The sequence below is a fragment of the Oncorhynchus keta genome, chromosome 33 (genome assembly GCF_023373465.1).
Source record: "Oncorhynchus keta strain PuntledgeMale-10-30-2019 chromosome 33, Oket_V2, whole genome shotgun sequence".
NCBI classification, from domain to species: Eukaryota; Metazoa; Chordata; class Actinopteri; order Salmoniformes; family Salmonidae; genus Oncorhynchus; species Oncorhynchus keta.
This window is the reverse complement of record NC_068453.1, coordinates 8,881,573-8,908,097: the sequence shown is the minus strand read 5'-3', so window position 1 is coordinate 8,908,097 and position 26,525 is coordinate 8,881,573. Positions and strand designations below refer to the sequence as shown.

The 26,525-nt window shown below is 42.9% G+C and overlaps 6 protein-coding genes across 13 annotated transcripts; 4 read left to right on the top strand and 2 right to left on the bottom strand.

Moving 5' to 3' along the window:
• Positions 1 to 290: 290 nt before the first annotated feature.
• Positions 291 to 9,201, bottom strand: LOC118366175 (GRIP and coiled-coil domain-containing protein 1-like). Of its 2 annotated transcripts, none has more exons than XM_035748646.2 (3): positions 9,014 to 9,201; positions 6,086 to 7,271; positions 291 to 3,192 (listed from the first exon to the last, which is right to left on the bottom strand). In XM_035748646.2, the coding sequence occupies exons 2-3, from the start codon at positions 7,190 to 7,192 to the stop codon at positions 1,816 to 1,818; spliced, it is 2,484 nt and encodes an 827-aa protein (XP_035604539.1). In that variant the 5' UTR covers positions 7,193 to 7,271; positions 9,014 to 9,201; the 3' UTR covers positions 291 to 1,815. The 2 variants fall into 2 exon arrangements, with proteins under 2 accessions (XP_035604539.1, XP_035604540.1); XM_035748647.2 differs by lacking the exon at positions 9,014 to 9,201 and adding an exon at positions 8,182 to 8,422.
• Positions 9,202 to 9,346: 145 nt separating this feature from the next.
• LOC118366176 (ADP-ribosylation factor 4) lies at positions 9,347 to 12,914 on the top strand. The gene is made up of 6 exons (XM_035748648.2): positions 9,347 to 9,544; positions 10,234 to 10,314; positions 11,139 to 11,248; positions 11,450 to 11,521; positions 11,902 to 12,027; positions 12,220 to 12,914. Exons 1-6 carry the CDS (start codon positions 9,478 to 9,480, stop codon positions 12,304 to 12,306), a joined length of 543 nt encoding a protein of 180 aa, XP_035604541.1. The 5' UTR covers positions 9,347 to 9,477; the 3' UTR covers positions 12,307 to 12,914.
• Positions 12,915 to 13,734: 820 nt separating this feature from the next.
• LOC118366174 (ragulator complex protein LAMTOR4-like) lies at positions 13,735 to 16,299 on the bottom strand. Its single transcript, XM_035748644.2, has 4 exons — positions 16,150 to 16,299; positions 15,739 to 15,822; positions 15,501 to 15,618; positions 13,735 to 15,382 (listed from the first exon to the last, which is right to left on the bottom strand). Exons 1-4 carry the CDS (start codon positions 16,150 to 16,152, stop codon positions 15,285 to 15,287), a joined length of 303 nt encoding a protein of 100 aa, XP_035604537.1. The 5' UTR covers positions 16,153 to 16,299; the 3' UTR covers positions 13,735 to 15,284.
• Positions 16,300 to 16,455: 156 nt separating this feature from the next.
• LOC118366173 (V-type proton ATPase subunit F-like) lies at positions 16,456 to 18,135 on the top strand. Its single transcript, XM_035748643.2, has 2 exons — positions 16,456 to 16,721; positions 17,117 to 18,135. Exons 1-2 carry the CDS (start codon positions 16,564 to 16,566, stop codon positions 17,316 to 17,318), a joined length of 360 nt encoding a protein of 119 aa, XP_035604536.1. The 5' UTR covers positions 16,456 to 16,563; the 3' UTR covers positions 17,319 to 18,135.
• Positions 18,136 to 20,525: 2,390 nt separating this feature from the next.
• On the top strand, positions 20,526 to 23,736 carry LOC118366171 (uncharacterized). Of its 7 annotated transcripts, none has more exons than XM_035748641.2 (9): positions 20,526 to 20,751; positions 20,863 to 20,919; positions 21,011 to 21,067; positions 21,437 to 21,472; positions 21,647 to 21,667; positions 22,737 to 22,781; positions 22,881 to 22,937; positions 23,013 to 23,091; positions 23,242 to 23,329. In XM_035748641.2, the coding sequence occupies exons 1-8, from the start codon at positions 20,672 to 20,674 to the stop codon at positions 23,068 to 23,070; spliced, it is 411 nt and encodes a 136-aa protein (XP_035604534.1). In that variant the 5' UTR covers positions 20,526 to 20,671; the 3' UTR covers positions 23,071 to 23,091; positions 23,242 to 23,329. The 7 variants fall into 7 exon arrangements, with proteins under 7 accessions (XP_035604534.1, XP_035604532.1, XP_052347774.1 ...); XM_035748637.2 differs by having other exon boundaries at positions 20,536 to 20,751; positions 23,041 to 23,091; positions 23,242 to 23,736; XM_035748639.2 differs by lacking the exon at positions 23,013 to 23,091 and having other exon boundaries at positions 20,529 to 20,751; positions 23,242 to 23,736.
• Positions 23,737 to 24,590: 854 nt separating this feature from the next.
• LOC118366172 (protein ATP6V1FNB-like) lies at positions 24,591 to 25,390 on the top strand. Its single transcript, XM_035748642.2, has 2 exons — positions 24,591 to 24,987; positions 25,252 to 25,390. Exons 1-2 carry the CDS (start codon positions 24,591 to 24,593, stop codon positions 25,365 to 25,367), a joined length of 513 nt encoding a protein of 170 aa, XP_035604535.1. The 3' UTR covers positions 25,368 to 25,390.
• Positions 25,391 to 26,525: the final 1,135 nt, after the last annotated feature.

Sequence of the window (26,525 nt, the reverse complement as noted above, 5' to 3'; positions counted from 1 at the left end):
GGTACAGTATATGTGGTACTTAAATATGTTCTTCAGTTTGTTTTGTGAAGTACTGTAAAGGCATTTGGTCACTAGGGAAGCAGTAAACTGCAGTTTGCAGATGAGTATTGATAATACTGATCTACTATTTGGATCCTGGTGTTTACTTATTTGTAATAACCTATAGTTTTTTTGTATATAAATAAAGTTAATGGTTTCTGATGCAAATATACTGTTAGTGTTACAAATAAAAGTTGGAAACTGTGCTAAAAGATAACTCCGAGGCTGTGATACATCCATGCACCCACACGTTTAGAGAATCGCTGAGAAAAAGTTTAATTTTCATGTTGAGGGAATCAAAAATATGCATTTCATCAATAAACATTGTATTATCCACAACTGTATACTAGAAAATACTGTAATTACCATCCAAAGTATTCTGTTTTTTTAATCATACAATTATGTACAACACATCTAGCATTAAAGGGATACTTCGAGATTTTGGCAATGAAGCCCTTTGTCTACTTCCCCAGAGTCAGATGAACGGATACCATTTTTATTACTTCATTTAGGAAGTTAGCTCAGCGAGCCAATGCTACCTAGTGTTAGCGCGATGACTGGAAGTCTGTCATTGCGCTAACGCTAGTTAGCAACTTCCTTCAAACTGCAGACAGAAACATAAAAATGGATTCCATGACTTCAGGGAAGTAGATAAAAGGGCTTCATTGCCCAAATCCTGAATAATCCCTTTAAAACTGATAGTAGCTCAATATTAAAAAGGAAAGATTTAAAGTTACCCATTGAGATGTTATCATATTTGTGCATCTCTGAGCAACGTTCTATCGATTCCCAGGGTCATTTCATGTTTATCGGAGCAATTCGACCTACAAGCAGACAAAGAAATACAGTCGGTATGTAGAGTTTTACCATTTTTTCCCCCAATAATTGGTTTTATTTCAATATGATGCAAAACTTATCATACCCATCTGTATTTCTGCCTGCTTGAACAAGGAATCTTGCCTTTAACGTCATTATGGCTGTGCTTACACAGACATCCCAATTATTAGTAAAAAATATCTGATCTGACTGGTCAAAAAAACTACTTGTAAGAAAGATATCAAAATTGGGTTGCCGGTGTAAACGCAATCTATCTCACCAAGATCAATCGAAAATGTATTTTCAATATATGCAGAGGTATAGTTTAAATATTAAATAGAAGCAGGAGATCACTAGTAAACAAAGGCAGATGAGGAAACTCAGACAATTTTTGGGGGAACCTGTGTTAGATAGGATCCTACTTCCTGTGGCGCACGTCCCTTGACCGAGATGGAAAACCCAGGAGATAATCAGTGAGAAAAACAACTCTCACACAGGTGATAAAGACTGAGGTTGTCAATAAGTTAGATTCTGTCCTTACCCCTCTGTAAGAACAGTGAATATTTGGTTCCCTTTTGACAGAAACTCTGGAAACACAGATGTGAGCCTCATGCTATGATTCGATCTTATCAAAGAATCAAAACAACCAAACATGCTGCTTCACATAGTGACAAATACAAACCCACACTTCTAGAGCCACTCATTAGATTGCGAAATCCAATGTTGTGTGCTTTCACACGTAAAGCAATCCTTTTGAATAAAGTCTTGAGGAAAATAAAATGTAATCAACAGCGTCAAAGCTCAAATGTTGGTTGCCATTTCATTTGACACCACACCAGAATCCTGGGAAAACACACCAAAATAAATAGACTTCATTCAGGAAAACTAAACACACACTTGTTGACTGTCCGAGGAATGTTTCAACTGAGTTCTCATTATTTGCAGAGTGAGGAGCTGAACTCATCGCCTCATCCCTGCCGTCCACCACGCCTGGTTCTGGTGCTGTTTGACCACCGCCTGCTTCTCCTGAGGGCTGAAGTGCAGGATGGTCAGTATGGCTGTGAGGGTCTGCTGACGCCCCCTAGTGTCCTGAAGGGTGAGGAACTTGTAGATTACGTTCTTGAGGTACTCCAGGTTGGCCCCCTCCCTGCCCTGGTCCCTGTGCCGTTTGTCTAGCTGGCCGCGGAGCTCAGCCACCTCCTCGTCGTAACGCTCTCCATTGGCGATCAGCCTCCCCTGCAGCTGGTGCACGTCCTCCTCCAGCCGATGCTTCTGCCGCCGCAGTGAGCCGATCTCCACCTCCTTTCTCGCCAGCTGCTCGGCGTACAGGAGGAGCGTGGGCTCGTTGGGCCCCGCCAGCCGCAACGCCTGGGTGATGATGTCACTCTCCTCCTGCGCCGTGTCGTCCATGTTGTTGGCGTTTTTACTCCTGCCGACGTCCGCAGTCGCTCTGAAGTCCGCCCCTGTGTCTCCTTCGTCACTGTGGTGGCCTCTGTAACCAGCAAGACTGTAGCCGATAGACTTTAGCTTCTCCAGCTCCTGGTCCTTCTCTTGCAGCAGGGCCATAGTGCGGTCCCTCTGCCGGTGCAATTCTCCCTCCAGCCTGAGGAGGCTCTCTCTGTATTGGGCCTCAGCCTGGTCAAGCTCCTGTTTATGACCCTGCTGCAGCATCCCTATCCCCTGCTGACACTCCTCCAGCTCCCGGCAGTGCTTGGCCTCCGCCTCGTCATCATGGATACGCAGGTTGATGTACTTCTCCTTGAGCTCAGCCAGCTGGTCACGGGCCTCCTCCAGCTCTTTGGCCAGGCTACAGTCTTTAGCGTTCTTGTTCTTCAGCACCACCTGCGCCCGCACCTTGTAGCGCTCAAACTCCTCCTTCAGCTGCCACAGTTCCTGCTGGTAGTAAAGCGTCGAGGCCTTCTCCCCGTCTGACGACTCCCCCCCACTGCCCGTCCCCTGACCCAGCCGCCCCTCCATCTCAGCCAGCTTCTTTATCTCCATGGTCTGCTCTGAATGGTTCTTATGTGTGGCTAGCACAAGAAGCCTCTTCACCTTCTCCAGGCGCTCCTTCAGCACATTCACATCCAGGCTGGCCTCGTCCATGCTGAGGTCCAGCGGGGAGCCCCGGGTGGAGGCGGCAATGGCCAGGGTCTTGTTCTCCGTGTCCAACTGCAAGATGCGCTCTCTCAGCCGGTGGGCGTTCTGCTGGTCCCTCTGCCGGGCCTTCTCGCAGGCCCCAAGCAGCTCAGACAGCTCAGACACCCGCAACTCCAGGCTGGCCACACGGCCCTCCTCCAGCTGGGATTGCTCCTGTAGACGCTCCTCTGCCTGCGACACCTGCAGATAGAGAAAGGACAGGCACATGACAGCCATGAGACATAAATAGACAATGGAAGACAACAGTTCATGTATTGTGTTTCTTCCTTTCCCTGAAAAGCAAGTGTCTTTATAATGCCATGTTATTCTCTGCCATGGCATTTATATTTGATCGGGATATTTCTAATACAAGAGGTCAAGGGTTGTTGAATACATTGTTAAAATTCAGATCATCAAATATTTTATATGTTCAAGTCATTCACCTTAATACAGGATACATTTTTAAAATCAGTGCCGGGTGAATCCATTTGAACTCAATCACTTTCTGACAGCACCCCTTTTGATTTGAAGGAAACATTTCATACATATTAAACCCATTATAAAAGTGCTCAGAAAGTGACGTTTTGAAAGCCAAAATAGTCAAGAGATATAGTTGATATAGTTGCTCAAAGTTGACCTATTTTGCATACCCCGAGACATCCATGTTTTCATCACTGGAAAATAAACTGTCGCGATTTTGATGTCATTTAAAAGCTTAAAAACAGGGTTGTCAAAACTATTTCATAATTTCTTGGAGGATTAAAAAAAAATATATATATATATATATATATTTTTCCTGAAACGTTAATTATATAAATATGCATAAACTCAGATATTTTTTCATATTTGCATATGTTGTAGCTTAGGCCCTAATTTACATAATCTAAGGTTTTTGCGTTTTGCCCACCTTCGGTTGAGACAACATGCTCTTTAATACAGGGTGGGTGTCAAGTTTTGGCTGAAAAAATGTACTATAACGGGAATAAAATTGATATGTCAACTTTCAAATGATACCCAGAGAATGTTGACTTGAATGGGAATATTGGTTTTAAATTAAACTTTCAATCCTCCATAGGAAATCTATTGAAATCATATAAATATAGATAATAGAATAGACATAACCATTTAAATTGACATTCGAGGGTGGGTGGACAGGCGGCCAGCTTTGTGGTAGTAATTAGTTCAATTGAAATGGTGTACCAGCTAAATTGCAGTGGTCTGAAGGGATAGGTCCATTCTATGAGTTACATTTATGATTGGCACCCAACCTGTATTCAAGAGCATGTTGTGTCTCAACCGATGGCAGGCACAACACAAACACCTCAGCTGATGTAAAGTAGGGTCTAAGCTACAAATCTAAAAATCTAAAATCAGAGTACACGTTTTTAGATAACTGATGTTGAAAGTTAATTAGATCATTTAAATAAATGATCAAAGTTTAACAACCCTGTTTGGAAGCTTTGAAATGATATCAAACTGAATATTTTACTGTGATGAAGACGTGGATGTCTAATGGGATGGGTATTTCCATCTTTAAATGGACACGAGCAACAACATGTGAAGTGCCGTCTTTCGGATGGGACGTTAAAAAGGGTGTCCTGACTCAATAAAGATCCCATACCACTGATCGTAATAGTCAGGGTGTTAACCCCGGTGTTGTGGCCAAATTCCCCATCTGGCCCTCATACCATCATGGCCACCTAATCATCCCCAGCATCCAACTGGCTCCCCCATATTTCTGTGAAATTACATTTTGTCAACCATTTTCCACCCTACAAATTAGGAATAACCAAAGGCTTTGATATCTAGTCAAACAAATGGAAAAGAGGTCAGACAAAATCTACTAGAAAAAGTCTTAAAACACAATAATGTTGACGTAAAGACCGCTGCCAACTAATATAAACATTTCATTTTGGATAAATTTGCCTCCTGTAAATGTAATAAGCATTATCTTCTGTAAATTTAATAAACATTGCCTTGTGCATTGTAATTCTGATATTAAGATATTTTTCAAATTTCTCTCCCTCATGGGGGAGGATAATGAAAGTTTACAGAACTAACAAGGTAGACCTACCAATTAGGTACCAATTAGGTTTTTACTGATATCAGTTAATTAATTAAGCGATTCAAACTCATTATTCTTTTACCAAATCGGTAATGGAATTACTGAAAAATCTATCAGAATTACTGCAATTGAATTGGCTACAATCTCCCGACTCTTGACACCTGCCCCCTTTCCATTTACTGTAAAAAGCATCCTCGCCCACTGAGCACCAGATGTCCTCAGACGTTGAAAAGTTGTTGAAATTTGGTCAGTCCGCCCTGGCCAGACCAAATCTGAACCAATCATAGACTTCTGTTTCACAAGTTTGGACAGTACAGAAGAGCACACAGAACAGTATTATGTACTTCATTGTACTGTACTGAACTCTACTGTGATGTCCAAACATAAGATTTGAGATTTCAGATTTGGTCAGGTAAAGACCAACCAAATGCAGTCTTGTTTGGAGGCAGAGCTCAATATAATAGCCACTTGTGTAGAATACCCAAATGTGCAAAAGAAAGATATTATGCATGTTCACATTCGTGTATCTATTCAGGATACATCACCAGGAAAATAATGATATTCATAGCCATAATTATGCATTTCTGGATTGTATAGATCAGGGACCAGTGTAAATCCACTTCACCTACTGTAGTTCAATAACCAAGGTTTTTTTTTTCTTTTTTAAACTAAAGGTGTCATATCATAGCACGACACCCTATTCTTTCTGCAGACATCTTTGAATCTTAATTCAGAGCAGATATTTAACAGTGTTTGGAAAATGTTGTCGCATAAAAATAATAAAACTGGGAGATTTTACTGTAATTCTGTTACCTAACTTTGCACAGTTACCCTTGAATTGCCTGTATGAAAAATGGGTCACTTTGAGTACCTTTATCTCCTGAATGTTTTGGCATTCAGGTCCAAAAAGTCACTTTCTGACCACTACTCCATGAGGAAACATACATGGAAAGTGTTGTTTAAATACTGTTAAAATGTAATTGAATTCAAATGGATTTACTGTACAGTCTTTCCTAATCATGACCATACCTTTCTGATCTCATGCTGCATCTGCTGCTGAAAGTGGTTCTTGAGTGCCGTCAGCTCCCTCTGCAGCTCCTCCACCCGGGGGTCTGGCTTGTTCCTCTCCGCCTCCGCAGTCTGCAGGCTCCTCCTCATCTCCTCCCTCTGCTGGGTCACCTCTTTTAGCCGGGCCTCATAATCGTGCCCCCGATCTGCGGCTTGTGTGACTTCCAGCAGGACCACCCTGGCGTCCTCCAGCCGAAGCTCGGCATCCTGCCTCTGGCCTCTCTCCTCCTGCAGCAATTTTTGGAGCTCTCTGAGCATGAGGGCGTGGTCACCCTGCTCCTGCTCTCTCTCGTGTTGCTGGGTTATAACCCGAGCCTTGCTCTCCGCCAGCTGCTCATGCAAGGCATGGATCTCGGCTTCATGTTGCCTCCTGGACTCCTCCAGCCTCCCCTGGAGCTCATCCATGTCCTGCTTGATCTTCCGCTTGTCAGCCTGGAAGTTGGCCTCCATCCTGGACTTTTCCTGCGTGACCGTGGCCAGGGAGCTGGTCAGGGTGGTCAGCTGGGTCTTCAGCTGAAGAACCCTCCGGTCAACCTCCATAGACAAGGTGGGTGGGGGTGTAAGGTGCTGCTGAACCTCAGACCCTCCACTACTGCTGGAGCTGATACCGCTCTCTGACCCATTAGCCTCCTCAGACCTCTGGGACACTGAGGGGCCTCCAGGACCGGTCACACCCATCTCTCCTGGGCTACTACCCTGCTCCTCTTCAGCCTGGTCGCCCTTGGTGCTCCCACTGGTAATGCTGGTAGCAGTGTCGGCTGAGGCTGCTGTGTCCAGACTGTCCTCGCTGTGCATGGAGCAGTGATCATCTTGTAATTCAGAGGTCAAATGGCTGCCACTGGCAGAGCCGTCATCTCCACGCTGGCTGAGGTCGACCTCCTGGGAGACAGTCAGTACCTTCAGACTAGCTTCCAGAGCCTCCTTCTCCTTCAGCAGGCTCTTGTAGGCCCTAACCACATCCTTGAAGCGTGTTTGATACTGGACCATCTGCTTTCTCTGAGTCTCTATGGTGTCCACAAGCTCCTTCTTGCTGGGGCCACCCCCAAAGCTCATCCCAAACTTCTCCATGGCTCAGTGGGTTTTTGGTTTTATTTTCAGTTGCTTGACTTCCATCTGGGATCCATGATTACTGGCTCAAACAAAAACCCTGCATGGAATATAGTAAGAGGAACCATTGTTAGATAGCTTGCTACTGTTTTATGATGCTAACGCTCGTGCCAAAGATACATTGGCTTCAGAAAGTATTCAAACCCCTAGACTTATTCCACATTTTGTTGTGTTCCAACCCAAATTTAAAATAGATTTAATCTATTTAAATCCCCCATGAAGACAAAGTGAAAAATGTTTAGAAATGTTTGCAAATATATTTCTCATACATCTCATTTACACAAGTATTCACACCCCAGAATCAATCAGAAACACCTTTGTTTACAATTACAGCTTTAAGTTGTCTTGGGTATGTCTATCAGCTTTGCACATCTGGATTTGGGGGATTTTCTCCCATTCTTCCTTGCAGATTTTCTCAAACTCTGTCAATGGTGGTGAACAGCAGTCTTCAAGTATTTCCACAGGGATTCAAGTCTGGGCTTTGTCTGGGCCACTCGAGGACTTTCACATTATTGTTCTGAAGCCATTCCAGTGTTGCTTTGGCTGTATGCTTAACGTCATTGTCCTGTTGGAATGTAATTCTCCCCCAGTCTAATGTCAGTTGCATTCTGAAGCAGGTTCTCTTCAAGGATTTTCCTGTATTTGGCTCAATTAACGGATGATGAGCTATGACTGGTTCTCTCCAGACACAGCATTTTGCATTCAGGCCAAAGAGTTAACTTTGTATCTCAGCAGACGACTGAATCTTTTGCCGTATGATCTGTCTTTCACATATTTTTTTGCAAACAACAGGCGTTCTGTCATGTGCCTTTTTCTCAGGAGTGGCTTCCATCTTGCCCAACGCCCAATTGGTGAAGTGCTGCAGAGACTGTCAAGGAACTACGTAGTTCTGTCAGAGTGGTCATTGGGTACTTGGTCACCCCTTAGACCTAGATCATGCTCTTTCTTACCCGGTTGCTCAGTTTTGTTGCACGGCCAGCTCTAGACAGTCTGGGTTGTTCCCATATTCTTGTCCATTTCCCCAATGATGGAGATCCCTGTGCTCTTGGAAACATGCAACACTCTAGAAATGGTTCTATACCCTTCCCCAGATATATGTCTCATGACAATTCTATCTCTGAGATCTACGGACAGTTCCTTGGACTTCGGGGTATAGTTTCTGCTCTGACATGCAATGTTAACTGTGGGGCCTTATATTAGGCAGGTGTGTTTCTTTCTAAATCATATCCAAACAATTGAATTGGCCACAGGTGGTCTCCAATCAAGTTGCAGCGACATCTCAAGGATGTTCAAAGGTAAGGATGTACCTGATGTCAATTTGGAGTGTCATGCAAAGGGCTGTAATGACTTATGAAAATGAGAGATTTCTATATTTCATTTTCAATAAATGTGCTCAAATTTTCTAAAAAAAACATGGGTGACAATTATTTTTATTTAATACATTTTGAATTCAGGCTGTAACAAATGTGTAATAAGTCAAGTGGTATGAATTCTTTCTGAAGCACTCTGTGTTCGTGTTGTCTACTGGTCTGTTTACTTTACAAGACATATTTCAACCGACATGGGCAGACCAGTTGCAAATAATAATAATGTATTATTCGACAGCTAACATTAGCTATGCTAAACTACACAACAATCTGGAATGGTCTTCGCGAAAGACCTCTCTCTCGCCCTCCTCGACAGCATAAAATTTGCAACAACCAGTTCGATACACCAATGTACAATCAAAATGACACTAATATAATCAGGATGTGCAATGTCATAACTTTAAAGTAAACTCACATTCGGAATACGACGTGTCAACAAACAACGGTTTTCCAAGCTACTTCCTGTTCTTCACAGTGGGATTTTTTAAAATGTGACATTTCTTTTTATACTATAAGCAGTCTTTAAAAGCGGCCATTTTGCGAAGGTCGAAATAATCCGTTATCTGTCAAATACAGAGAAGATTCTCTGTATTCAACATTCTCAATGAACGACTTCTGTATATTTTCATATTTTGATACTGTACATTATATGCATTGAACAATGAAAAGCTCAATAAACGACAGCTACATGGTTCAAAAATGAAGGAGAGAGTCTGTGAATAAAGTTATGTGGAAGCCCTGACGTCATATATTCCGCGTTGGCCTGGACGTGGCATCTGAGAAGACTGCGAAAGGGAAGCTGCACCCACTCTCTGTCTGGTTACAATAAACACCTTTGGTTTTCTATTTTATTATCGTCACGCGGAGCTCTTTCACACCATGGGGCTCACAATTTCGTCGATATTTTCCAGGCTTTTTGGCAAGAAACAGATGAGGATACTTATGGGTGAGCAATCCTGTTATCAACCTGTCCAAGGAACTAGCTGGCTGCTAGCTAACGTTAGCTAGCTAGTGGGAGGGGGTTTCCGTATCAGGGATGTACTTAGATTTTTGTGACATATTAGTTATAGTAAACTACCTGTTCACATGTCTTGTAATGTGAACATTACTCGTTTGAGAGCAATCGGAGTAAAAACACAGACGAGCTAGGATAACACTCAGACGGAAAATGGCTAGCTATTGCACAATAATTACTGGTAGTTTGTTCACTTAATACCAACAAATTGCTTAGCTACGTCATATCTCAGGTCTATACAAGTTGGTAGATGTAGTGAACTACTTTAACAGGTCTAGTTTTCAATACAACGCATCTAGATTCATGTCCATCCCTCTTGCCATAACGTGTACACCTATGTGTTGGACAGCCTAATTTGAGCTAAAGGCTCAGATTCTACCCTATATCTTTATATACGTTGTCCAAATCATTACAGTTTGATAGCTGTCAGAGGGATTTCATTTGACACGGAGACAGACCTGTTTTGTAATAGATGCCTATCTCTTTCATGAAGTTGCAGTACAATACGTTTGTCTTGATTGTTGTTGTTTTTTTGGTAGGTTACTTATTTTCAATACAAAAAAAAATCTATATGGATTTATTATGATTGAGAAGTTTGACATTACTCTTTTCTTCTGTAGTTGGTTTGGACGCTGCTGGAAAGACCACTATTCTCTACAAACTGAAGCTGGGGGAGATTGTAACCACAATTCCCACCATTGGTAAGAATAACTCTGGCTATGACCAGAGCCAAAGATGGATAGATCTCTAGCATACACAACCATATCTAAAACATGGGCCCTCTCAGCTCCTGGCAGACTGTCTTTAAAAGCATCTCTTCGCAGTAATCTGATTTAAATGGGTGACTTGCTTTCTCATGGAGCTTGTGGGCAAATGATTAAGATTTCTTTTGATGTCTTGTCCTGTGACTGATGTAGCATGACACACATACACTGAGCCAAATCTTTCAGGAATGTAGGCCTACCTTGTTTAATGTTAATGGAAATGGTCAATAAGGTCCATACAGAGCTGTGCACTCAACAATTCAGTCTTTCAAATTTCAGCAAAAAAAATATATTTTTGGACATGACAGTGAGTTATAGAACTGGAGCTGAATGGTTTTAAGCCTTGCATAACCGTAGTTCTGGGAAAAAGAACAGTAGATGGCTACACTGCCTCCATGCTCCAGAGCTGTTGAGGCTTGCTGTGTGAGTGGGCTCATTTGATGGAGCAGATTGGTCGATACGTGTCTAAACTCCTAGACAAAATAAGTAGGGAAGAAAAAAATGGTTTGTCCCACCTGAGATCAGATAGACAGAATTGGGTCACCATTCCATCGTTTTTCAATTTGAGCTACAGGTAATAGTTTACTCCTATTGCAAATTGGTTTTTAATTAGCTTACCATTTTATACAGAAACTTATTTCTAGCATAATGATCTAGATCGGAGCTGTTTATGCTGGTAGAGGTCAGACTGGTGACTCTGGATCTAGTCTATGTGAATTTGTGTTGCTGATGCGCTCTCTCGCTCTTTGGTGACTGAGCAGGTTTTAACGTGGAGACTGTTGAGTACAAGAACATTTGTTTCACCGTGTGGGATGTGGGCGGTCAGGACAAGATCCGCCCCCTCTGGAGGCACTACTTCCAGAACACGCAGGTATGACACACCTGTGACAGCAGTGATGTCATCATAGCATATCTTTGATATCTTAATTCAACTATACAAATAGTGCTAAAATCAATATGTGTCAGAATGGACCCTGTCAAAATAACACTTGTTTACCTTAATAGCCAGGTGAATATATAGAATAGACAAAATACTTAACAGTAGCCTGACTTTTGAACCTTGACTTCATAGGGCCTTATCTTCGTAGTGGACAGCAACGACAGAGAGAGAGTAGCAGAGTCGGCAGAGGAGCTGTCTAAAATGGTAAGTGTTGCATACATGTCTATTTATAAGATACTGTTTTTGGTCAAGGAACAGTATGCCTTTTGTGTTGGCATTTACCATGTTACTGTGAAAAGGAACCTAAAACTGAGCTCATGGTTGACATGGGAAAATAAACAGTAATTCAGTGGTAAGTAATGGTGTTATTTATATAGTTGCCATTGTGACTGATCATTCATCATCCATGTTGACACACAGCCTTCTGTGGCCAATGGTTTCCAATTTGTAAGTCGCTCTGGATAAGAGCATCTGCTAAATGACTTAAATGTAAATGTTTCCCATTGACAATGGCTGCCTCCATAAATGTTTTCCTCCCCTTGTTCTCCCTACCAATTTTCTAATATATTTATCTCTCTCTACAGCTGCAGGAGGATGAGTTGAGGGAGGCAGTGTTGCTGGTGTTTGCAAACAAACAGGACCTGCCCAACGCTATGGCAGTGAGCGACCTCACAGACAAACTGGGCCTGCAGAGCTTGCGCAGCAGAGTTGTGAGCATATATATCTCTCTCTCTCATGCACACACACTTTAACAGTCCTTCCAAAGAGTTGTACAGTAAAATGTATTTCTGACCAGATAAATATGTGGTCCATGTAGTATACACTGGCAATGCAGAGTTATTCATAAGTATGACATTACTGGCTTTTATGTACAGCAACTCATTATGTCTCTCTCCTTCCAGTGGCATGTCCAGGCTACCTGTGCTACCCAGGGCACTGGGCTATACGAAGGACTGGACTGGCTTTCCAACGAGCTGTCGAAACGCTAATGAATGGAGAAATCGCAGGACCGGAGCGAACGAGATCTGAACACGCGAGCAAGAGAAGGGGCGCAGGCTGAGCATTTCATCAATGGAAGAAGAAAAAAAACTGCAACTTTTAAAATGATCAGTGTGTCTGTCTGGTAGAACTTGCAGTTATGGACTTTGTGATCAGTTCCTGTTCTGAAGCCTTCTTTCACCATTCTTCCCTTTTATTCCCATTATTGTCAAACCTGCAGATGTCTCTTAGACTGTTTCTTCCTTTATGCCACCCAATGTCCTCAACATTAAAATTGTTTTAAGTTGCATGTTTTAAAAAAACAGATTCACATGATGGTTGTGTGTGGATGTTGATCGTTGAGGAATGGAAGGGTGGGCCACTAGGTTTTGTTGGTTGGGGGGGGGTGTTATCTGGATACTGAGAGTTTGTTGGAAACAGTATATGGGGGAGGGGCGGGGTTTTGGATGCAAAACCCCTCTGGCCTTCCCTGACTGAGTCATTCCAGGGAGCTGAACCTGGAGGCCAGTTCCATTCCTATACAATGTGAAGAGAGCAGGACCTTCAGTCATTTCAAAGGCCATTATGATGCAATAAAATGTTATTTTTCTTTTCTCAACTGTTGAAACATTGTCTTCTGAGTGCAAGGTGGGACATAGTTGGTCATGAAGGAATGGAGAATCTTGAGATGTGGCCCTGGTTCAAATAGTTGTGAATGTTTCTTCATAACTTTACCCTAACATCCGTTTTAGTTTGTACGTTTTAAGCAAAGAGAGCAGATTCTTAGGTTTATCAACAACTCTGATACTTTGAAAAGTAAATTGAAACTTGGGGGGAAATTGTGTAGTTGGGAAAGTAAACTGCTTTAAAGTGCTTATAAAAACAGTTAAATGCCAATTTACATTTCCCTATTAATTTTCAGATTAAAATCCTACTTAGATATTTTCATTATGACTTGCTTTAAAGCTGCAATGTGTAACTTTTCGGGTACCTGACCAGATGTAAGTTAAAGATATGTAATTCATTGAAAGCAAGCCTAGTTAAATAAAAATAGACAAGTCTTAAGAACAAATGACTTACAATGACGGCCTGCCCCGGCCAAACCCGGACGACGCTGGCCCAATTGTGCGCCTGCCTATTCACAGCTGAATGTGATACAGCCAAGACGCAGTAGATTTGTTCACTTTCTATGCTTCACCTTCCATTTAGTTTTTGAATCTTACTTTCAGTTTTGTACAACAGCTGAAAATATATTTTTTGGTTCTGGAAAAAATATTTCAAGTTTAAATGCTACAATGATTCCCCACCCTATGCTTTATGGTTTTGTCACAAACTGAAATTAGGCAAACTATTACAATTTTAGCAACCAGGATATTGCAGAGTGATTTCAGCATAGTGCAACTTTAAAAAGGCATTTATAAACAAGTTCAAAGCATGTGGATGTTTATAAGCAAAGCTTTATTTGAGGTAATCAAAATAGTAAAAACCAAGTTTTCATTTAGAGAAGGACCCTAAATATTTCAGACAATTTAACATGCAACGACAACAGCTCACGTTAAAACAGTCACTGCATGTGTATATACACACATTAGTACTGATAGCAATTACATATAAACATTGCACACATGACACTCAGTCAGTACAGGTTAGGAAAAAAACAGCAGTCACCTTGAAAATATCAATTTCCATCAAGCCACATTCCGTAGGGCATGACATTAATACAAAAAACAAAAAAATGTATTAAGTATAACAGACATACCTCAGAGGTATTTAAAAGATGTCAGCTCTGTCCATGGTATTTCTATCTGCAACATTCAGTATGTTAAACAAAACCCTGCTGGGTTATTAGGGAGCATTCAAACTAAATAGCATGTGCACAGATACTATAAACTGAATAGATTGAATTCCAGTCTACCTGCCACACACAAACCAACAATTCATTATCACATACTGTAGGGACTAATACACCACGGCACTATTCTGTTCCATTTCTCATTACAAAGTTACCAATTAAGATGACATGCAGTTTGACATGCATATTTTGGCCCATTCAATGTGAATTCTTCAATATCTATAATGAACAAAAATATAAACTTAACATGTAAAGTGTTGGTCTCATGTTTCATGAGCTGAGATAAAAGATCCCAGAAATTCTTTATGCACAAAAAGCTTATTTCTCTCAAACTTTGTTTAAATCCCTGTTAATGAGCATTTTTCCTTTGCCAAGATAAGCCATCCACCTGACAGGTGTGGCATATCAAGAAGTGTATTAAATAGCGTGATCATTACACTTGTGCTGGGGACAATAAAAGGCCTCTCTAAAATGTGGAGTTGTCACACAACACGATGCCACAGATGTCTCAAGTCGAGGGAGCCTGCAATTGGCATGCTGACTGCAGGAATGTCCAACAGAGCTGTTGCCAGAGAATGTAATGTTCATTTCTCTACAATAAGCCACCTCAAACATCATTTTAGAGATTTTGGCAGTACATCCAACTGGCCTCACAACTGCAGACCATGTGTAACCACGCCAGCCTAGGACCTCCACATCCAGCTTCTTAACCTGCGGGATCATCTGAGTAGGGGAATGGGGAGTGTTGAGGAGTATTTCTGTCTGTAATAATGCAATTTTGGGGGGAAAAACTCAATCCGATGGGCTGGGCCTGGCTCCCCAGTGGGTTGGCCTATGCCCTCCCAGGCCACACCACTGCCCACTTATGTGAAATCCATAGATTAGGGCCTAATGAATTTATTTCAATTGACTGATTTCCTTCTATGAACTTTAATTCAGTAAAATCTTTGAAATTGTTGCATGTGGTATTAATATTTTTGTTCAGTACAACTTCATATGCGCTTTATTCTGTTGTTCTAAAACCTTATACAACTAGGAATGGAACAAAACAGTTCAGTGGATTACAGAATCACTGTCCTGTGTGAATTGATTGGAGTGATGTCCTTCGTCCTCCCAACCCATCTTCACTACACGGTTCTACACCACTACAGGTTCCCTCTTGTTGTTCTGACGTTTCACCACAAACACCTTTTGACCAGACACGGTCACTGTGTACACATAGTCCTCTAGCATGACTGTGAAGAAATAGAACACAAGGAGGTCTGGTTAGAACAGCGTGTTGGTAACAGCAATACTGTGTTTATGTGCGTTCGAGTGAGTGACCCTAGGTCCCAGGTGTGTTGTCTGACTTACCTGACATGCGTTTGAAGGGTGGCTCAACAGCACCCTGCAGTCTGAAGTGACATGCTGTCCGCACCATCTGCATTATGACCCCAGCTGTGTGCTCATCATTCTCCAGCTCCCCTGCAGACTGAGAGAGGGGGGTAACAGGGAGTCAGATGGAGTGGAGGATAGGCATGCTGCAACCTGGGCTTTATCTAAGCTGCTACCAGGGCAAGACATACATGTACGCATATTTGTGTGAACATACTGCCAATACGCCATCCTCACTGATCACCAAATATCCCAGTTGATCCGGGATCCTCTCCAGACCCTGTGTCAGAGCGCTAGTAGTCTAAAACACAAACAAATGACATACATGGACACATGTTCGGATCTGTGGCAGAGGTACAATTACCTGCCACCAAACACTGTTTTCAAGGCTCAAATGAGATTAACTTTGCATCAACTCTGCTTTTGTCAATAGTAGAAGTGGCCACAAAGAATCAGTGTTTACAGCTAGTTAGCGAGACATCGGAGCCAGAAAACTATCACGCTCACAAAAGTACACACGAAATAGGCTACAATGTAGCTGACGCAACAGTATGGACCACCGAATACTTAGCTTTTACACAATACAACGTCACAGAATATCAGTAAAACAGAATATAAGAGTTTATACCATTTTCACTTGTTTTGCCCGATGAGGAAGCCCATCTGAAGTGTTTCCTCTTTTTTACGTAACTTCCTCAGCTGATGTGACGTCACGTCACTCCGATATAGAATGATTCTATCCTTTGATGAGGCATAAACCCAAAACCACTACTTCGTTTACAAAACGATTGAAAGCTATTCAATGTATTGCATTGTCATTGATAGACAGGTCATGTTTTCCTGCTCGCCATTTCGTGATATGGAAAATGATATAGACCAGTAGATGGCGCTATCTGCGTTTTGTTATCTCCTGCGTTTCGTTATCTCCAAAGAGCTCATCAAGAGCGGAAGTACTGGTCAGCTGACAGTTTCGTGATTTAGAGAAGGAAAGACAATCCAGTCATTGCTTGTTTTTTGCAGTTTTATCTTGTAGAATTTAATAATGGCTGGGCGAGGTAAATTAATTGCCGTCATTGGTGATGAAGACACGTGTACCGGGTTCCTACTCGGTGGCATTGGCGAGCTGAATAAAAATCGTAGCCCGAATTTCTTGGTGGTCGAGAAGGAGACAAGCATCGCAGAGATAGAGGAGACCTTCAAGTAAGTTATAGCCAGCTATCTACCAAATGTTGAGATCGAAGATAAATAGCTAAAAGCAGACAAACTGTGCGCTTGTTTGCACACAGGGTGAAGACAGTTGATGCTCTATTATGTTTGTAATTGCATTGGTAAAATCGAAAATTAGCGGGGGGTTATAAATAACCTTATCTGGTGCTACAATCTGTAGGTAAGTGGTATCATGATATCTGTATTCCATTAGGCCTAGTTGCGCGATTTGATTAATCATATCACCTTGAAATACAACTAGTATCTCTTTCAATCCATATAAGTTACTGCTGGACAACATACCTTGTTTTTTGGTGTTTAAAGACCTGCACTGTAATGTTCAGTCATCATCTCTCTAATTTACTTACTTCTGTTATGTTCCCCCCTAGGAGTTTCCTGACCCGCAATGACATCGGCATCATCCTGATCAACCAGTTCATAGCAGAGATGATCCGTCACGCCATCGACCAGCACATGGAGTCCATCCCTGCCGTGCTGGAGATACCCTCCAAGGAGCACCCATACGACGCCTCCAAGGACTCCATCCTACGCAGGGCCAAGGGCATGTTCTCCGCTGAGGACTTCCGATAACCACACAACACGTACCCAAAGATGCAGGGACAGAGATGGAAGAGGGGGATTTTGGAGACTGTCATGATCCTAAATGAGTTTATCTTGTGTAATACCATGAAAGGCTGTAAATAATGAATTGGCCTGGTGGCAGTTTCATGTGTTATCCATATTGACATGAGGCCATATGTGGTACCTCCAGTCCCACTCTCATCTCTTGCCAGGGTCTTGCTCCATCCAGCCGGCAATGCATTTTCTCCAGACCCAATGTTGAATTGTTTGATGTAATATTTCGTTTTTCATTCCTTTGCCTGGAACATTATGCTAGTAATATTCATTGACCACATTGATGGTTGAATTGTTTTGCTGTATGCCTTTCCGGGTTATTCATGTTGTACGAAATCTTACGCAGGTACTGTATCTTGTGGTCTCATCCAGTCTGATTTCCAAATGCTTGCTTCATTTTGTCATAACCTTGGGGAGAGTATGCTTGCATAAGACCTCTCAGCAAAGAATCGTGGATGGTCAGCTGCAATTCAGGGTGTGTAACATTTGTCAGATCATGCATGTGACCATGGCTGTGTCTGTTTCAATGTCACATTTGTAATTTATGGAAACATTCACTATGTGTATCTTAAACTGTAAAGTAGTATTTCATCATCTGGTGACATGTACCCTGTTGATTGGGGAATAGTACTGTACATCTCATCAACAGAAGATCCACACAAACAAATGTCACAGCTTGAAACAACAGTGTTTGAGCAAAGTGTCGTGATGTATTGCAGTTGTGACAGTTTTAACTTATACCTGTACAAAAATAAAAATGATTCTATCCCAACCTGTTCTGTGTAAGTTATTCATGTTAAGACCAGCATGACTGTCTTAAATGTTTGACATTACATTTTACATTACATTTAAGTCATTTAGCAGACGCTCTTATCCAGAGCGACTTACAAATTGGTGCATACACCTTATGACATCCAGTGGAACAGCCACTTTACAATAGTGCATCTAATCTTTTTAGGGGGGGGGTGAGAAGGATTACTTACCCTATCCTAGGTATTCCTTGAAGAGGTGGGGTTTCAGGTGTCTCCGGAAGGTGGTGATTGACTCCGCTGTCCTGGCGTCGTGAGGGAGTTTGTTCCACCATTGGGGGGCCAGAGCAGCGAACAGTTTTGACTGGGCTGAGCGGGAACTGTACTTCCTCAGTGGTAGGGAGGCGAGCAGGCCAGAGGTGGATGAACGCAGTGCCCTTGTTTGGGTGTAGGGCCTGATCAGAGACTGGAGGTACTGAGGTGCCGTTCCCCTCACAGCTCCGTAGGCAAGCACCATGGTCTTGTAGCGGATGCGAGCTTCAACTGGAAGCCAGTGGAGAGAGCGGAGGAGCGGGGTGACGTGAGAGAACTTGGGAAGGTTGAACACCAGACGGGCTGCGGCGTTCTGGATGAGTTGTAGGGGTTTAATGGCACAGGCAGGGAGCCCAGCCAACAGCGAGTTGCAGTAATCAAGACGGGAGATGACAAGTGCCTGGATTAGGACCTGCGCCGCTTCCTGTGTGAGGCAGGGTCGTACTCTGCGGATGTTGTAGAGCATGAACCTACAGGAACGGGACACCGCCTTGATGTTAGTTGAGAACGACAGGGTGTTGTCCAGGATCACGCCAAGGTTCTTAGCGCTCTGGGAGGAGGACACAATGGAGTTGTCAACCGTGATGGCGAGATCATGGAACGGGCAGTCCTTCCCCGGGAGGAAGAGGAGCTCCGTCTTGCTGAGGTTCAGCTTGAGGTGGTGATCCGTCATCCACACTGATATGTCTGCCAGACATGCAGAGATGCGATTCGCCACCTGGTCATCAGAAGGGGGAAAGGAGAAGATTAATTGTGTGTCGTCTGCATAGCAATGATAGGAGAGACCATGTGAGGTTATGACAGAGCCAAGTGACTTGGTGTATAGCGAGAATAAGAGGGGCCTAGAACAGAGCCCTGGGGACACCAGTGGTGAGAGCGCGTGGTGAGGAGACAGATTCTCGCCACGCCACCTGGTAGGAGCGACCTGTCAGGTAGGACGCAATCAAGCGTGGGCCGCGCCGGAGATGCCCAACTCGGAGAGGGTGGAGAGGAGGATCTGATGGTTCACAGTATCGAAGGCAGCCGATAGGTCTAGAAGGATGAGAGCAGAGGAGAGAGAGTTAGCTTTAGCAGTGCGGAGCGCCTCCGTGATACAGAGAAGAGCAGTCTCAGTTGAATGACTAGTCTTGAAACCTGACTGATTTGGATCAAGAAGGTCATTCTGAGAGAGATAGCGGTAGAGCTGGCCAAGGACGGCACGCTCAAGAGTTTTGGAGAGAAAAGAGAGAAGGGATACTGGTCTGTAGTTGTTGACATCGGAGGGATCGAGTGTAGGTTTTTTCAGAAGGGGTGCAACTCTCGCTCTCTTGAAGACGGAAGGGACGTAGCCAGCGGTCAGGGATGAGTTGATGAGCGAGGTGAGGTAAGGGAGAAGGTCTCCGGAAATGGTCTGGAGAAGAGAGGAGGGGATAGGGTCACATTAGAAGTCAATCACACTATTTACTGTCTCACAAAAGCCAAAACAATTCCCTGTGTGTTAGCTTGGAAGACTTCATTATTTCATACTGTACAAAATCTTGAAATTAGATCCAGCAGTCCTCCATGCTGATTCTAAGGTCTTATAGCACAAGTAGCCTGAAGTAAGACAAGAATGTTACATGTCAGTCATAATGAAACCCCACTACCAACTATACCTATCTCTAACCCTGGCTGTAAAAGAGATACAAGCTTTCCTGATGATGTGACTTGACCAGGTCATTTCTTTTGGGAAGTAAGGTAAAGTTCCCATAAAGCCAAAGTTTGTTTAACATCTCACTGCATAGTTTAGGCAGAAGTGAAGTACTTCCCAGCATCTCTGTGCCAGGGGTGGAAGGACAAGCTTCAATCACTGAATTTGTTTTCAAAAACATTAAAGCTCAGTATATTAACCCTGACAATAAATCCGATTCAGAGTGGTTCCCATGATTAAAGCCTGACCCTGAGACTGAACCTGATGTATTACAGTATGTGGGGGCCTGCACACACGGATGCTGTGAACCAACTGGCAAATATTTGAACAACCTTGTGACGGGCCTCATCATTTATCTTGGTGGACGTGTGAGTCCTTCAATTCTCCCATGTTCTTCAGTGAACCAAGGACAAACACCAACACACAAACACAGCTCTGTTCTACTACCTGCACTTTATAACGATATGGAAGGGTTGCCGAGAGGTGCTCAGTAAGCTATATAAGAGGTCCTCCCAGAATGAACCAGTACCTGAACACTGGGGATTTTTCACGGACCTGACATCCCTTCCGGAGAACAGATGATCCCTGCCTGGTCTCTCGGTGTCCTCCTCCTGGGCTACGTCTTTGGATTCCCAGTCCCCTTCAACAGCACTCAGAGGTAAGATATCTATCTGTGGAAATAGGAGATTAGAGGTTGTATGGATGGATGAATGAATAGATGGGATGGAGTTGTAACCTGTGAGGCATGTGCATTCTTTACCCTCTGTAGACAATATGAATATGAGACTCTTCTTCAACTCAACGACACAGTGGGCAAATCTACACAGTGAGTGTTGGGTTCTAATACTACTAAAAACTAGGAAGTGTTTGACTAAATGTGAGAATAGTGAGACCAACATACTGCTTTGCTCTTTCAGACCCTTCATGTCGAATGACACAGAGTCCAATGAAACAGAGATTCCCTTCCCCTTTCAGTGAGTATATTTATGCGTTTATATTTGTATTTTGTTGAAACCAAATGTTGTAAACCATTTAGAAGAAAGAACAACTACATTGCATCTCATGTTGTGCGGCAAGTAGCCTAGTGCTTAGAGAGGCAAGCCAGTTTGAATCCCGGGTCTCAAATCCTAGATGCCATTGCCTACCGGTATGCCCTTGAGCAAGGGACTTAACCCCCCACAACAACATCTCCCTGGACGCCCAGTGTGGCAGCCCCCCGTACCTCCCCAAAATCATGTGTGTGTCTTTTCGGAGGGGTTGGGTTAAAAGTGGAAGTACAATTTTGGTTGGACCTTGTGTGCAATTGACCAACAAAGTTATTCTATCTTGTTCTATCGTTACAGAATTATACTTCCTATGGAGAATATGAGTCCATTATTGTAAGTCAGCTCTTCAAACTCAGCATGGCCCCTGAGGGCCAAACATATGTACTTTAGCTGTATAAACACGATTGACTCTTTTCAATCTTATTTTGCCAGATTTTGAAAGAACAAGTTTTATGGATTCTCACACATTTTTCAAAAATATCTTGTGTTTTTTTCTTTCTCCTTCAGGGATTACGACCATGCAATACCGTAAGTCTCCCTAAATGTAGGCAAGTACAATGCGATTGAATGATTTGACTGAGCACACGAGCCTGTGTGTGTGTCCAACTGTTGTGTGTCCAACTGCACTTAAAGTAATAGGGCATATACATAACCTTAACTGTTTCTTTAGCAACAGCGACACGGTTATTCCCATAACACTCCAGACTAACCTGATACTCCCCTCCTTTCAACCCAGAGGCAGTGTGTCTCTCTGCTATCTTCCCACCTGCATGAACGCTAATCTGGGGTCAGCCCTGCAGAAAGGGGACGAGATAGCGGGCGCCTCCACCAATGACCCCCATGGGATAGGCAGAAAATGACACTGACACAGGACAGCTTGAATTGGCACACCGTTTTTTTAATAACACGTGTTATCACATTGGTTGAAGCATGACTTTGGTAATAGGTGTTGTGGCTCTCTAACAAACAAAAAAATCCGCTACAACTATTTCTGAAATGTAGTGCACCAGAGTTGAAGTAAATTGTGAGCATGAAAAGGAAACTGTAATGCTAGGGGGGGGGGGGTGTTTTAAAGTAGATTAACTATTGTAATAGTTCATAAATCACATTCAATGTGTTGAGTACTTTATGTCAAATGCTTACTTGTTTTGTTTAAAGTGACTAAACCTAATATACTTCACTTCTTTTGTACGTAAATAAAAGCTTTTTACAAACCAGGAGTGATGCAATAAATGCCTGCTTTTCACATAGAAATAGAATCAGAAATGCCTGTCTGCACTTTCCTTGATTCAATCCACACTCACTCTGGTTCATAAATACATGATAGGCATTACTCAACCATGAATATCTAGCTGAGCAGAATCACGCAAAGGGAAACCAAGTACAGACAGACAGAGTAACTGTTAAAGTGATACTCTTCTGTTGAATCTAAAGGCCTTGATTGTGTGGGTTTTTTATATGACCTGTGTGTGTGTGTTTTTGACATGTATACTGTATGTGGGCAATGAATCCCAGCTGAGTAAACCAGAAATGTTCTAGAACTTGAAGTGACAGAGTAGTTTAGCTCACTACTGATATCCCCTGTGTATCCACGCAGGCTCTGTATTCTTTGGAACAGCACTGGCACAGAGTATGGCTCAACGTGAGGAAGATCGTTGGTGGAAAGCGCTGTGGGTATGCTATAGACAATATATACTGATACAGTTCAACTCCCACTCTGTTGTTGCTCTTTTGCCAACAGGACTGAGGAGTTGATGCAGAGTCAGAACGAGACAGATAGCAACTCAACATTAACTATGTGAGTTCCCTTATTCTATTACTATAAACAGGCCCCCAACCCTTTAATTTTGCACATTTTCCAATATGTCATTAGTCATTTATTTCCCCTCGACTGCACACAGACACAGGTACAACAGTCCTCCTTCCGCTAAGAATATAAGAAAACTTGCATTGTAAGTATGTGTATTCAGTCACTCGTCATACATTTTATCAGTAGGTGGCGCTTTATCTCTAAAGGAGGGAAGACAAAACAGCATTACAAAACTGTACATCGTTGATGTGAAATCAATGTTTCCTATGTCCTTCTTGGCAACTCTTTTTAGGCACGGATATGTAGTACCTCCTCCAGGCTGCGTGGTGAGTCTCTGTGCCCTGATTAACCTGGGCCATGCACTGAACCAGGGCGGGGACGAGAGTGCAGGCGGGGCAACCAGAGACCCACATGGCAATGGCAAGAGATGAGAGGAAGAGGAGTGGAGGAAGATGAGAAGAAGTGTGATGTGGGGCCTCGTACAGGAGCTGCTGGCTGTGCTCTATTTGTCTTAAACTTTTACTTTTCTTTGTCAGCTTTCCTTTGTCACTACTGATCTGGAAAGACAAGAGAGAGAAATGTGGAAATATTGTAGTCACTCCACCGGCCTATTGCTTATGTGCAGCACTTGGTGATGGAGGAGAGGACACAATAGGAAAGGAGTTGTACAGAGGGTGTAATTTGTGTGGTAAAACGAAAAAGTTGCTATTTATTAAAGACAGATTCTAATTATCTTCTTAATTAATTTGAGATGATCCACTTTTAATAAAGAAAATGATCAAATATTTGTCATTGTGTGACACAGGGCCTGCTTGACATAAGCGGTTGTTTAGGGCCCCCAATTGGGTTCTCAACTGTTGAGAGTTAGAATATTAGAATACACAAGATGCAAGTTTGAAATTTGATTATGCAGTCACTCAATTAGTCATGCCAGCTAACAATTTTTAGATTGGTAAATTAGTCTAGCCAGTTATCTAAACTTGTAGTAATCATGTCCGAATAGCAACCGGGCACGTAGGGGACGTGGTCAAGGGCCTGTATTCCAGGGGGACCCCATTGATTTTGTTAGTCACTCTCACTCAGATATCATTACCATGGCATAAGTCATGGCAAAATGTGTAGAATTGCAGAAATGTAGCTTTAAAACAGCATATAGCTTACCATATTTCTCTCTGGCCCATGGCAAAATGAGTAGAATTGCATGAAATGTATTATAAAATTGCTAAATATTCTCTCTGCCCCATGGCAAAATGTGTAAAACTGCAGACAACTTGCTTTAAAATTGAATTTCCCATTAAACGTACATTTTTTGTCTTCAATTTCAAGAGCGGGGGGGACAATTTTTTTTTTTGACCGCTTGGCCAATCAAAAGGGTGGACCCGGTCCTGGTGTGACGAAATAAACCTATTGTTACGCAAATGTTTGGAGAGGTCTCACGAGCGCACACATTTTGGTGATGGGAAATTCATTCCGACACCTCGTGCAATTTCTCTTGCACATTTAATGTGATGGGGATTGTATTGGTGCTGAATGTATCCAGATAATAAAACGATACTCCAAATATTTGATTGCTTTGGGTGACAGTTGTGCATAACCTCAACCCGCAAGAAGACTAGCTGGCTTTTGGGAAGAGCAGCGGACATGGATTCTCAAAAACAGGAGTTTTGGAAGGAGGCTATTTTGAAAGAAAAAATTGTCAGACTAAATTGGTTTCGAGATAACTGGATCAAACCTAAACTCGTCAAAAAGGTGGGTGAAAAACGAGGGATGAAACTGCCACAAATCAACGAACCTCAACGTGAAGCGAAACCGTTGAAAACGCTGACCAGAGATAGGGCGCAGGTCAAAAGTAGAGATGAGAAGGTCCTTATTGATGTGATGCGGCCGGTTTCGGGAGAGACTCGGGATGTGCTGTATGATGGCTTTTCGTTAGAGGAGACTGGACGCTACAAATACCTCCTCCTCAGGAAGCAAAAGGATCCTGAGGTCAAGTACCTCTACCCTATAACCAGCAACTGGCAGTATGGATGGGGTCTGGGTAAAAAACAACATTTTTTCTTTTAAATTATTAGGCTTAATTGTTGATTAACCAATTAAACAGGCATTCTAGCAACATAGTACACTCATGGATTTTGAATGTTTAAAGTATAAATAGCCTAAATTAACTGGAACATCACATACAGTAGATAAACTATTCAGGGGGTGACATGGTCCTGCCCAGCTTTTAGCTCTACTACATTCCATGTCTTATCTCCAGTTGTCATGGTAACTGTCCCTGCTTGCGCCCCATTTCTGAATACAGGTGACATGAACAAGGCCTACGTCCCGATGTACGCACTCAACGCCATTGTGAAAGAGAGCTTTTTCCGCAAGAACGGCGTCTTCCCTCGCTCCGCCACCTCAGACATCGTGGCGTGATGGTGCCTACCCGGATCGCACAGGACTCAACTGAGAATACAGACCCAACGCCTGCGCATGGTTTTGTGAAGACGAAAATGAAACTGATAAATAGAATGTGTAAAATAAAAGGGTGTTTCTGGAAACTTGTACCACTGGAGTTCGAGATGGATATTGCCATGTTGGCCTAAGGCCCCCCTTTCAACACACACTGTCTCAATTCTAAGTAACTAAATGATCAATGTGAAGGAATCCACCAGACACTCAGGCCTTTGTCCCGGTTGGCTATGAGGCCTAATGTCATGAATCATTCACCTGCTGGGTTAGTATCGTATTAAGCCCTGCTTTTCACAAGTGGGCAGATCAGTTTACTTTCACCTGGCTGCCACAGGTGGGCAAGGAGAGTTGTTCTGTAGTCAGGGATGAGTGAACCAACGCTGAGCCCGGAGAATAGAGTGGATTCTGTTACAGTTTGCTACTCTGGTAACAGCGAGAGGAATTGACGGCCAGACACAGGTGCCTGAATGTGTAGGGAAAGAGGCATGCCAACCAGCCCCCTTACCTCACCTCTCTCTAAATTAGAGGGAGGTAAATATATCCCCTCACCACAGTTTTATAGGTAGTAGCCTATTAAAGACAGACTATTGTCTAACATACAACATAACAATGAGTTTCCTCTTTTCCTTACGGAATTCTATTTCTGCCTGTTCAAACAGCCCTAATGCAGAGAGACCCAGTAAAGCTCTGCTGTGAGTCTATTTGTACAGTCACCACAAGGGGGAGCCCACACCTCACAATAGACAGAGCAGTGAGCATGACAACGTCATATGGCAGTTTGGTCGAAAGGCTCTCTGAAATTACATGAATAGTCATTCAAAGCAATGTACTGTAACCCAAGGGACAAAGGCAGGCATTTATGTGAAATGTAACTACCCCAATTTATTACCTACTTATGTCAGTCAAAGATTCTACTTGAATCACAGCGTTGACCACCAGACAACACAGGGGAGAATGACCTCCAGAGAGTGCCACTGTTTTTTCATAGACAGATCAATGCCAATACTCTATTGTAACAGAGAGCATTAGAGGAGATATTGTCAAAAAAATGTGAGACGTGCGATGGCAATTCACTCCATTGGCACTTTAGCTATCAAACAAATAGGAAATTACAAGCTCCTC

What these genes read in the sequence shown, in the direction of transcription:
- LOC118366173 (XM_035748643.2), top strand. Translation starts at nt 16,564, where the DNA reads ATGGCTGGGCGAGGTAAATTAATTGCCGTCATTGGTGATGAAGACACG. An exon ending in GAGATAGAGGAGACCTTCAA is followed by an intron (nt 16,722 to 17,116) that starts GTAAGTTATAGC and finishes GTTCCCCCCTAG; the next exon opens with GAGTTTCCTGACCCGCAATG.
- LOC118366176 (XM_035748648.2), top strand. Translation starts at nt 9,478, where the DNA reads ATGGGGCTCACAATTTCGTCGATATTTTCCAGGCTTTTTGGCAAGAAA. An exon ending in ACTACTTCCAGAACACGCAG is followed by an intron (nt 11,249 to 11,449) that starts GTATGACACACC and finishes TTGACTTCATAG; the next exon opens with GGCCTTATCTTCGTAGTGGA. An exon ending in CAGAGGAGCTGTCTAAAATG is followed by an intron (nt 11,522 to 11,901) that starts GTAAGTGTTGCA and finishes CTCTCTCTACAG; the next exon opens with CTGCAGGAGGATGAGTTGAG.
- LOC118366172 (XM_035748642.2), top strand. Translation starts at nt 24,591, where the DNA reads ATGGATTCTCAAAAACAGGAGTTTTGGAAGGAGGCTATTTTGAAAGAA. An exon ending in GCAGTATGGATGGGGTCTGG is followed by an intron (nt 24,988 to 25,251) that starts GTAAAAAACAAC and finishes TTCTGAATACAG; the next exon opens with GTGACATGAACAAGGCCTAC.
- LOC118366174 (XM_035748644.2), bottom strand. An exon ending in GTGAGGATGGCGTATTGGCA is followed by an intron (nt 15,619 to 15,738) that starts GTATGTTCACAC and finishes CCCCTCTCTCAG; the next exon opens with TCTGCAGGGGAGCTGGAGAA. An exon ending in ACCCTTCAAACGCATGTCAG is followed by an intron (nt 15,383 to 15,500) that starts GTAAGTCAGACA and finishes ATTTCTTCACAG; the next exon opens with TCATGCTAGAGGACTATGTG.
- LOC118366171 (XM_035748637.2), top strand. Translation starts at nt 20,672, where the DNA reads ATGATCCCTGCCTGGTCTCTCGGTGTCCTCCTCCTGGGCTACGTCTTT. An exon ending in ACAGTGGGCAAATCTACACA is followed by an intron (nt 20,920 to 21,010) that starts GTGAGTGTTGGG and finishes TTGCTCTTTCAG; the next exon opens with ACCCTTCATGTCGAATGACA. An exon ending in AGCAACTCAACATTAACTAT is followed by an intron (nt 22,938 to 23,040) that starts GTGAGTTCCCTT and finishes GACTGCACACAG; the next exon opens with ACACAGGTACAACAGTCCTC.
- LOC118366175 (XM_035748646.2), bottom strand. Translation starts at nt 7,192, where the DNA reads ATGGAGAAGTTTGGGATGAGCTTTGGGGGTGGCCCCAGCAAGAAGGAG. An exon ending in TGCAGCATGAGATCAGAAAG is followed by an intron (nt 3,193 to 6,085) that starts GTATGGTCATGA and finishes CTCTATCTGCAG; the next exon opens with GTGTCGCAGGCAGAGGAGCG.